The sequence below is a fragment of the Drosophila mojavensis genome, unplaced genomic scaffold (genome assembly GCF_018153725.1).
Source record: "Drosophila mojavensis isolate 15081-1352.22 unplaced genomic scaffold, ASM1815372v1 contig_16, whole genome shotgun sequence".
Lineage (NCBI taxonomy): Eukaryota > Metazoa > Arthropoda > Insecta > Diptera > Drosophilidae > Drosophila > Drosophila mojavensis.
Genome location: NW_025318693.1, coordinates 10,740,279 through 10,750,121, shown reverse-complemented (window position 1 = coordinate 10,750,121; position 9,843 = coordinate 10,740,279). Strand labels below are relative to the sequence as shown.

Here is a 9,843-nt window from a genome sequence, read left to right as displayed (position 1 = left end):
ATTGGACACAAATTTCTTTTGATAAACGATGAGTGCTAATTGCTCCAATAGTTGCATAATTGCTTAAAATATTAATTGATTAGTTATACTTGTATAAGTTATCAAAGAAAACAAAACAAAAAATAATAAAATAAACAACACAATAAATATTTTTTTAAGAAGCCGAGCATAATATCGCAGAAATATGAAATTAATGCATACATTTATAATAGTAAACAAAAACCATATTTTATTTGTGAGCAAAAAACTGCATGTAGATCTAATAAAAACGACAAACAAACGAATCAAGTACATGAAATCGAATTTATTTTTTTATTTAGCTGTCCCAACATATAATTAATAGAGGTGTATGTACAAATCGTAAACAAAATCATGTGAATCGCTAGACTGGCGTACAATCGTCCCGCTGGCAATGACTTAAATAGTTCTGTTCATTGATGAATGTGTGCGTGCACTTGGGGCAGTGGAAGCGCCTGTGCCGATTGCTACCCGGATTCTCATGCTCTCGCAGATGCGCCTTCATATTGTACATTTGGGAGAAGCGCTTATTGCAGACAGGGCAGGCGAACGGCTTGGCGCCCGTGTGGGAGCGTGTGTGACGCTCCAGATGGGCTTTGGTGCGCGTCTTGAAGCCGCAGACTTGACACTCCAGTCGCTTCGATTCGCTGTCGTGGATCATTTTATGCTTGTACAGCGCCACCTTGTGTACAAAACGTTTCGAGCACACCTCGCACTGATACGGCGTTTCACCCGTGTGCCATGCCATATGATGTTTCAGTCGGAATTTGCGACTAAAGCGCTCGCCACAATGAGGGCACTCGAACTGCTTGACTGGTTCATGGTTCTGCAGGTGGCCAATGAAGCCCGAATAGGATTGCAACGTCTTGCCGCACTGATCACACACATAACCAGGAAAGTGTTCACGTTTCGTGTGTGCATTGTATGCCCGACGACTGCTGAACTGTTCGGGGCAGCTGGGGCATTGTATGTTCACTGTGTAGTCACCCGAACTGTCCTGATCCTCAGCATCTGAGATTAGGTATTCGATAGTGCCATCCATCTGATCTTCGAACTCACTTAGCACATCCTTGTCTTCTCTAAATATTTCTATTTCATCCGCTGTTTGCTTCGTCTCATCATCGTCCAAATCCGCTTCGGGGACCTCTTCATTTATAATTATCTCATTCTCAATATCTAACTCCAGGTCGATCGCTTGGAATTCCTCTTCATCGCAATCAGAATTCTTTACAATGAAATTGTGCTCATTTTTGACATCTACATCGTCCTCCTCCAACCTTTCCTCTGTCACCGCTGTTGGATCCACGATTGTCGGCTTGACCGCTGGCATTGCATCTGTTCCATCGTCTAAATCACATGCATCCACTGTCTCTACCATTTCCACGCTGATGTTGCCATCGAATTTGTCAGGGTCGTCGCTTTTGTGTTCACTTCGGGAGATAGCCGATTTGAAGTCCTTGATTATAAATGGACTACGTATCAGTTCGAGGATCTCCTGGCGCAGCTTCCGTGCGATTTGTAAGGATTTGTGATAGCGCGACAATTTCTCGCAGCATTTCTTGCATATTGTCGAGCCCACCTCGGCGAGCACATAGTTCGTGCCCTTCGTGCATTGCACGACCAAGTCGCTGATTAATATAGGCGGCTTTCCAATCGTCTCCTCGTATATGTTTTTTGGGTTGCGCACAGAAAACTGGCAAATGCAACAGTTCATTTTCCGTATTTTTTTAATTGAAGATTGAATATTTTTATAACAAATATCAAAGCATTAAATTCTACTAGCCGAAAAACATAATTGTACAATACTGTTCAGCAGTGTTGGAAACAGACGAAATAAATGAGTTTTGCTGTTTCCACTGCTTCAATAAATGTGCTAAAGTGACATTTTTAGATCGTTTCCACAGAAATGTCAAACTAAATTTATATCCTGTCACAACTGAATAAAAAAAAAAAATAAACAAAAAACGGGACTCCATGTAAGTAATTTTACATTTTATTTTATTTATTATTTTTTATGTTATTCATACAGTGCATCTGTTATTCCTTATTTCACCCCTTCATATTTAAAAAAAAATGTATAGCAACCCTATTTCCCAACAGTAATTTTAAAATTCTTATATTCAGGAGTGCCCAATAATATTTCTTTTGTCAAATGATGATCTGCTCTCCCGAAGGTCTGCAAATATAATAATATAATAATAATATTTAGATATATGTACATATGTATGTATATATAAGAATATCTAATAGTTTACATTGCATTTTCCGTCGATCGTCATTTCTTGAGATTTGGCATTAATGTTCATCATACCACCACCTAAGACTTTAGAGCATAAACCAAGTTCCTCCAGTTCTTCTCTGATTTCGGCATAAAGGTACGCTAAGAATTGAATAGGAATTAAATTTTGAAATAAATATTTTCAGATTATCAACTTACGATGTTTTTTTGCACGCCCACCTTGTACAACTGTTCGGGAAAACAACGTTTCGCCATGCATATAAATGGAGATTAACAGATACAGAAGTTTCCCGTCTCCCAACTTTACTTGAGGATAATTTTTGAGATTCTGTACTGTCCTCTTAGTAGTTGCATAATTTCGCACTAAACATTGATTTGAGTTGAAACTTCTTGAAAGCTATATATACGTTTATAATATAACTTACAACAATATCGATTCAGAGTATTACGAAGCGGGAGTATAACCTGTGGATACTTCATTTTTTTTTTCTTTTTTTTTTTTGCTTTCCAAATAGTAATTTACAATACAATTTTTAATAATTTCAAACCTGCATCCAAATTGTGTTTAGTTTGACTGATTTTTTGTTTTTAAGGATTACCAAGCAGTCAACATTTACCCATGTTACTTTGTTTGAAATATGTATATTTACATATTTTAAATTTCGTTTCATATAACTATAAACCAGAAGTTGGCAGGTTGGTTGCAAAGCTATTGTCGGATCTGCTATGACATAACCGTTTAAATATGATGTAACCATATATATATGATACGTAATAATTATATGTTGTATTTTATGAAATACAATATATAAAGGTTATTTGTATATTTAAATTTTTTCTTAATTAAACTTAATAAACAAGCCATATATATGCATTCTTATACACTCCAATGAATTTTAGTTTTTGCTCAAAAGTAATACAATTTTAATATATAATTTAAATTCATGTTCGCAAAAAGAAAAGAAACTAAAATATAATTAATATCCTTCATCGGTTGTCTCGATCTCGTAGTCTTTATATTTTGTTTGTAAAATCCTTTTCGATTCAACATGATCAGCCTTACCAAAGCCCTGCCATGGGAAACAAAATCATTTATTTATATTTGCAATAATCAAATTACAATATGAATTTACTTGTGAGAATCCATAGACTTTCATATATTTCTTTTCTGGGTCGTGTTCAATGCGTCCACCACCCAGGCATTGTGAGTCCAAGCCGTTCTTTTTGCAAATCTCCATCATGCGTTCATAGATATCAGCTTAAAACACAAAAAGAATTAGCCAAGATTATTATTACCCAAGAAAAAGTCAGCAAACGCAACGCTTACAATGAAATTTACAATCAGAATATCCACGAACAACCAATTTTTCGGATGTTTCGGCGCAGTCCTCGTTGCCATAAATTTTAATTAGAACATATTTAAAAATTCCTTTTTTGTCTACATCCACCAAAGGTATTGAATCAAAAGCTCTGCTAGCCATTTTCAGTAATCGTATTCCTTTATAGAAATGATAAAAGTTCGTACTTGTATAGGCAATTCACTATTTCCATTTTATTTTTATATCTTACCGCTAGGACGTGCAACAGCTGATTTTAGCAAATTTTTAAAGACACATTGCATTTTCTCTAGTAATGACAGATATTGAGATGATGATACGTTTAAATATCGTATAGTAGTAACTGTGATTTTCTAACAGTGACAAGTAACATCATTACATATATTTGCTTAGAGTTTGTAGTACGAGAACTGTACCCAAAGTTTTAACGCATTGTCTGCTCATATTCATATTTTTGTGCGCTTTTCAATTAATCGTGATTTTGGTTCTGGTATTTTTAACCCAACTAACGACAGTTTTCCTGTTATGTTACCGATCCTTACTACAAAGTATCGATAACTTTTTCGTCATATTGTTTTCACGCGTTGCAGCTACTGAAAATGTTAATGTAATTGCTTATCGCTGTTCAAAGTAAAACAGCTGACAGAAATCTACCGTGTACAGAATTCGAGAATCAGACAAAAAATATTTTGCTATTGAAAAGCAAATATATACAGATTCCAATTATAGAACTACCTGACAATTAAGTTTAATAAATTACACATAAAATGAGCACAGCACGGCCATTTTGTTTCGTTTGTGGCAAGGTGAAGTCTGTTGGCGTCTTTCAGCTCATTGAAGGCAAGTTTAAGAAAACACAATTGAAGAGTTCCAAAATTTACGCTAACCATTTTAGGCTGCATCGTCCCGGGCACATTTAAGCCCATTAAAGACATACTGAAATACTTTGAAAAGGTAATTAATCAACGCTTGGATCTGACTCCCACGTCGGCTGCTTGCAATGATTGCCTCGAATATCTCTTCAATTACGACCGGCTCGTTCGAAACCTGAGCCAAGTGCAGCGACAAATTGCGAACTCTTTGCTAAGTTGTCGTAAAAAGAAACCGATATGCTTACAGCCCAAGAAGGATACAGTTAAACCGAAAATACCGGAAATACGATCGAGAATCGTGGAAAATGAATCGCCACAGAAGAGCTTCAAGCGGGAAGCAGATGAATTTTTGGATATGGAAGAGTCAAATCGAGAGTCCCCATTTACCGAGAGCGAGGAGAGCATGGACGACTCAGATGGGGATGATAACCTTGATATTCCATGTCACATATGCGGCGAACTTTTCTCGAATCAAGACTGTCTCGAAAAGCACATAAAAACGGACAATTGTCAAAAGAACGAATTGGCCACCTGTAATATATGTGGCATTAAAGTGAAAAACGACGAAGTTCTCGATCTGCACATGAATCTTCATGAGGGCAAAACGGAACTGGAATGCCGGTACTGCTCAAAAAAGTTCTCACACAAACGGAACGTCCTCCGTCACATGGAGGTGCATTGGGACAAGAAGAAATATCAGTGCGAAAAGTGTGGCGAACGCTTCTCACTGTCCTGGCTAATGTACAATCATCTAATGCGGCACGATGCCGAGGAACATGCCCTGATCTGTGATGTTTGTCATCAGCAATTCAAAACGAAACGCACCTACAAACATCACCTGCGTACTCATCAAACCGATCGTCCGCGCTACCAGTGCACAGACTGCGAAAAGTCCTTCGTCGATAAATACACCCTAAAGGTGCACAAACGCGTCCATATGCCAGCCGAGTCAACAATGTCGGCCACAGAAAGCCAGGCAATCAATCTTTAAAATCACAATCGTCTTTTATTTACATTACAATTCATGAACACAAAGACAACGTAAATTAATTAATTAATATATTTACACTTAGGTTTTAAAGACTGTTTAAGTAACTGATTTGAGTGGCCATTGAGATCGAGCTTTGGTTTTACCTATGCTATTTCATATACGAAAGGAACACCTTTCTGTTGAAATGGCATAAAAAATGAATTGTTTCAGAAGAAAACGGGCACTAAGTTCGATATTATTATTGCAAGAACTGCATCAAGTAACAATATTTTAAATAAATGTCTCGGTATATATTTATAATGAAAATAAATTAAGAATAAAAATTTACAATCGAGTATTAAACAATTGTGCAATTTTAGAAATATTTGTGTTCAAAATATGTCTTTTGGCTAAGACATATGTAGATGTCGCTGTACTTCCTTATCCGCTTGACTCGAAATTTCAAGTTGATCCTAAAAGAGCAGAATGGATAGGATGCCTATATAAAATGGCCATGAATGGATTTACAAGCTCATAATCCACTCTTAAAGTAGGTAGCAATCAGTAAACTCTAAAATGTAACTGTCATAAAATGACAGATGTCTTTAACCATCTGCGGATCGTACAATAGCTTACCTGCCCATACCTAACCAATATTTATTAAATATTCTATATATAGCCTAAGCGCTTGCAACATTTGACTTCAGTTGAGTTTCGAGCGTTTACCGAGAATGGATAAATTATTTTTGCAATTGAATGTGTGCACAGAGTTGATTGAAAAGTTTACAAACATTGAGTCGTTGAATAGATTTTGTGCCACATTTCATAAGTTTGCAAGTAAATTAAAGAACTTCTTGCCAAAAACTGATGTGGATGGATATAGTAAAATACACATCGAGACGATTTATCTGTGTTTCACGCAAATCATCTCGTGTATTACGCAATTGGAGCGCACCATCAATATTGAGGACTCTGGTGGTTCTCCCCTGTTGGCAACTCGAACACATTTTCGGGATCGCATCGAGTGGTGTCTGCGTCGGCTGCAGGCTTCGATATATCAGCTGAATGAGGAGGCTATAGCCAGCACTCCAGTCAAACTCGAGGAACTCTCGTTTGTGGAGCTATTGGATTTGGCGTTGGATAAATTGGAGAGCTACAGCGACATAGTCGAGGAGGAGCAGGATGACCTTTTCGATGCTAGAGAGCACCTTCAGCTAGTGGATCAAGTGAATCACATTGTCCGGCATGCTTTGGCCTTTGCCAATGTTGCACTCGAATCGGATAAGAAGGCCCTGACTGCCATCTGTGAAACAGTTCTGGATGAATGTGTCACTTTTGAAAAGAACTTTGAGAACTATAATCGAAATGAGCGTAAATTGGAAGCTTTGTCTCTGCAAAGAGCACTGTATTCAGTGGAAACATATCTGAATGAAGCTCTATTGCGTCTGATCTTCAACAGCCTCGGGGAGACATCTTATATAAGTGAATTGAAAAACGCTTTGCAACAGAGCGAATCTTCGGCTGATGTGGAGAAATTGATTTGTGATTTCGACATCAATGTGGATCGCATACAACAGATTGGCGTCTTTGCCATAGCCTTTACTCCAGATGTGAAAACGAAGACAATCATCCGAAGTTGTTTGGCCTCTTTGGAGTCCTTGGATGCGTGTATTGTACCCGCATTTCAATTCCAAGCCACGACGTCGGCTTTATACCATGCAAACATTCTGGAAAATCATTTCAAGGAAGAGCTACTGATGTTTCGCAATGTTGTTCACGAAATAATTGACAGTCGAGCCTTGATCAGCAACTATTTGGATATCTTAGACGAGAGCATTGACAATGCAGCGACACTCTATCCCAAGGGCCATTTACTGAAAGTAAGCCAAATGGGAAACGTTTTATTCGAACACTTTCAACTTAAGGTGAACTATCAAGAGCTAACTGAAGATGTAGAAGGCAAACGATTGCATCAAGATTTTATCGCTATCTTACGTGAATGCCAGGCAGTACTTGAAATATCCATTCAAGTGGATCTGAAACGTATTATAAAGCGTTTGAAGATTTTGTATTCGGTTTTAGCAAAACTACGCGATGTCTGCGATAGGCTAGTCTACCAGAGATCTGTCTGCAAAAATGAAAAGTCCATGACGACATCAACGCAATTACGAAATGCCTCTCAATCATTTACTAATCCGGAAAGAGGAAATACTATTGTAAATAGGTCCTCAACATCATTAAATCAGGAGAGTGATCTTTTAAGTTTTCACCTGACTGAAATTCTGCGTATAACTTAAGCTATAACTTATAGCCACGATATATGTAATTAATTAATTTAAGGCATAATTAAAATGAAATACATCTAATGCTTCACGTTGATGTGAGAGCTATAAATTTTCGTGTTACATTAATTTTAAACATTAATGAATAAATACGAACAATTTAATTACATGTCCGTTATTTAAATACAAAATTAAAATTTGAATACTTTCTGACACAGCTTGGCAGCCCTGCACTAGTATTGTTAGGCCAATGTTGACAATGTTGTATTGCCAGTGCTAATGACTATCGTTATGACAGCTAACAAATATCGGCACGTCATCGATTATTTTGCAACGCTGTATACAAGCACAATTAGGTATCTAGAAAAGGTTGATTAATAAAGTTAAGAAATCTCTAAAAGTGTTCGCACCCGCTATCAAATTATCATATCGGTCCATCCCTAAAATACTTACATCCCTAAATCCAAACGGCGATTTTTGTAAACATTTACGACACTCTAGAAGACGAAGGAAGGCCGATATTCGGAAATCATGAATACATGCTTCTTTTGCGGTGCCGTTGACATACACGGCACTGCAAATTATGAATTGCTCTCAGCCAAAGTGCCTTCGTCACACAAATCGGTGTCATTAGTGCTTACCCACCTCGCCAACTGTATGAAAACCGAAATCAAACTGAGTGCAGATACAAAACTTTGCCCGCGATGTTTTAACGAATTGGCCGAATATGATACCATTATGGTTAATTTAATGGTTACGCAAAAGAAGCTGACGACGCAATTGAAAGCGGCATTGAAATCCGAATACGAAGACGAGGGCCTGGTTGAGGAATTAGACAAAACCGCACAAGATGATGCTGAAGCGGAAGCATTATTTGAGGAGCTCGTAAAAGATGAGGAAGATATAAATATGGAAATCAAGGAGGAATACGATGATGATGATGATGATGACGAGGATTTTCTTTGTGAGGGCAAGTCCGATGGTGTCTCCGTCAAAATAGAGGATGAGGATGATCAAGGCAAATTTATGCCAAAGCGTGTCAAACAGGAATGCAACACTTGCGGTAAAATATTCAATGCACGCTATCAACTCCAGAAGCATATCAGCGAAGAACACAACAAAACGCAGGCTCATGTCTGTCCCATCTGCGGAATTATACGCCGCGACGAAGAATATCTGGAATTGCACATGAACGTGCATGAGGGCAAAACAGAGAAGCAATGTCGATACTGCCCCAAGAGCTTCTCACGGCCAGTGAATACGCTGCGGCACATGCGCATGCACTGGGACAAGAAGAAATATCAATGTGAAAAGTGTGGATTACGCTTCTCTCAGGACAATCTGCTCTACAATCATCGCCTGCGTCATGAGGCCGAGGAGAATCCAATCATATGCAGCATATGTAACGTCTCATTCAAATCGCGTAAAACTTTCAATCATCATACTCTCATCCATAAGGAGAATAGACCACGGCATTATTGTTCCGTTTGTCCGAAATCTTTCACGGAACGTTATACACTTAAGATGCATATGAAGACCCACGAAGGCGATGTGGTCTATGGCGTGCGGGAGGAGGTGCCCGTAGATGATCAGGTGGTCGAGGAGCTACAAGTAGACGTTGACGAGTCCGAGCAAGCTGTCACAGTGATTATGTCTGATAACGATGACAATTCCGCCGGATTCTGTCTCATATGCAGCACGAATTATGAGAACAAGAAGGAACTGGAGCATCATTTACAAATTGATCATGATGTCGTATTAAAATAAATAGCATTTAAGTATCCCCAAATCTAACATATTAACCTTTATATGTTTAAGCAATTGAATCATAATAATTCTAGAATCCTAGAGTATTTAGGCTGGAATAAATTCTTGACATGACTTATTTTTCTAAATGAAACGCTTCTATGTACGAAATATTTCAAATAAACAATAGTTCGACTAAAACCAACAATTTGATGGCGGGAAGTGGAAATCGAGTCACTAATCGATTGCAACTATTTCATTAGTTTCAAAATCGTAAGGCGAATAGTTATTGGTTTTGACTACCGGGGTTCTTTTTAGGCGTTTATACAGATATATAGATATGGCATATTAAATATAGTGCAATCAAATCTAACCATTT

The 9,843-nt window shown here is 37.8% G+C and overlaps 6 protein-coding genes across 6 annotated transcripts; 3 read left to right on the top strand and 3 right to left on the bottom strand.

Moving 5' to 3' along the window:
• Positions 1-284: 284 nt before the first annotated feature.
• On the bottom strand, positions 285-1,850 carry LOC6572764 (zinc finger protein 771). The gene has a single exon (XM_001998834.4). It carries the CDS (start codon positions 1,730-1,732, stop codon positions 383-385), a length of 1,350 nt encoding a protein of 449 aa, XP_001998870.1. The 5' UTR covers positions 1,733-1,850; the 3' UTR covers positions 285-382.
• A 149-nt stretch (positions 1,851-1,999) lies between these two features.
• Positions 2,000-2,870, bottom strand: LOC26527558 (sex-regulated protein janus-B). The gene is made up of 4 exons (XM_015166588.3): positions 2,683-2,870; positions 2,456-2,620; positions 2,274-2,398; positions 2,000-2,194 (listed from the first exon to the last, which is right to left on the bottom strand). Exons 1-4 carry the CDS (start codon positions 2,735-2,737, stop codon positions 2,105-2,107), a joined length of 435 nt encoding a protein of 144 aa, XP_015022074.1. The 5' UTR covers positions 2,738-2,870; the 3' UTR covers positions 2,000-2,104.
• A 304-nt stretch (positions 2,871-3,174) lies between these two features.
• Positions 3,175-3,937, bottom strand: LOC6572765 (sex-regulated protein janus-A). The gene is made up of 4 exons (XM_001998835.4): positions 3,827-3,937; positions 3,585-3,755; positions 3,391-3,515; positions 3,175-3,327 (listed from the first exon to the last, which is right to left on the bottom strand). Exons 1-4 carry the CDS (start codon positions 3,876-3,878, stop codon positions 3,235-3,237), a joined length of 441 nt encoding a protein of 146 aa, XP_001998871.2. The 5' UTR covers positions 3,879-3,937; the 3' UTR covers positions 3,175-3,234.
• Positions 3,938-4,180: 243 nt separating this feature from the next.
• Positions 4,181-5,679, top strand: LOC6572766 (serendipity locus protein beta). Its single transcript, XM_001998836.4, has 2 exons — positions 4,181-4,434; positions 4,490-5,679. Exons 1-2 carry the CDS (start codon positions 4,362-4,364, stop codon positions 5,455-5,457), a joined length of 1,041 nt encoding a protein of 346 aa, XP_001998872.1. The 5' UTR covers positions 4,181-4,361; the 3' UTR covers positions 5,458-5,679.
• Positions 5,680-6,120: 441 nt separating this feature from the next.
• LOC6572767 (serendipity locus protein alpha) lies at positions 6,121-7,830 on the top strand. The gene has a single exon (XM_001998837.3). It carries the CDS (start codon positions 6,168-6,170, stop codon positions 7,731-7,733), a length of 1,566 nt encoding a protein of 521 aa, XP_001998873.1. The 5' UTR covers positions 6,121-6,167; the 3' UTR covers positions 7,734-7,830.
• A 110-nt stretch (positions 7,831-7,940) lies between these two features.
• Positions 7,941-9,665, top strand: LOC6572768 (serendipity locus protein delta). The gene has a single exon (XM_001998838.4). It carries the CDS (start codon positions 8,250-8,252, stop codon positions 9,483-9,485), a length of 1,236 nt encoding a protein of 411 aa, XP_001998874.1. The 5' UTR covers positions 7,941-8,249; the 3' UTR covers positions 9,486-9,665.
• The last annotated feature ends 178 nt before the right edge of the window (positions 9,666-9,843 follow it).

Excerpts from the sequence above, each read along its gene's own strand:
- LOC26527558 (XM_015166588.3), bottom strand. The coding sequence starts at position 2,737 with ATGAAGTATCCACAGGTTATACTCCCGCTTCGTAATACTCTGAATCGA. Across the intron at positions 2,621-2,682 it reads TACTCTGAATCGATATTGTT|TGCGAAATTATGCAACTACT; the intron begins GTAAGTTATATT and ends ATCAATGTTTAG. Across the intron at positions 2,195-2,273 it reads CGATCGACGGAAAATGCAAT|ACCTTCGGGAGAGCAGATCA; the intron begins GTAAACTATTAG and ends TTATATTTGCAG.
- LOC6572768 (XM_001998838.4), top strand. The coding sequence starts at position 8,250 with ATGAATACATGCTTCTTTTGCGGTGCCGTTGACATACACGGCACTGCA.
- LOC6572764 (XM_001998834.4), bottom strand. The coding sequence starts at position 1,732 with ATGAACTGTTGCATTTGCCAGTTTTCTGTGCGCAACCCAAAAAACATA.
- LOC6572766 (XM_001998836.4), top strand. The coding sequence starts at position 4,362 with ATGAGCACAGCACGGCCATTTTGTTTCGTTTGTGGCAAGGTGAAGTCT. Across the intron at positions 4,435-4,489 it reads CGTCTTTCAGCTCATTGAAG|GCTGCATCGTCCCGGGCACA; the intron begins GCAAGTTTAAGA and ends TAACCATTTTAG.
- LOC6572767 (XM_001998837.3), top strand. The coding sequence starts at position 6,168 with ATGGATAAATTATTTTTGCAATTGAATGTGTGCACAGAGTTGATTGAA.
- LOC6572765 (XM_001998835.4), bottom strand. The coding sequence starts at position 3,878 with ATGCAATGTGTCTTTAAAAATTTGCTAAAATCAGCTGTTGCACGTCCT. Across the intron at positions 3,516-3,584 it reads TTCTGATTGTAAATTTCATT|CTGATATCTATGAACGCATG; the intron begins GTAAGCGTTGCG and ends TTGTGTTTTAAG. Across the intron at positions 3,328-3,390 it reads AAGTCTATGGATTCTCACAA|GGCTTTGGTAAGGCTGATCA; the intron begins GTAAATTCATAT and ends TTCCCATGGCAG.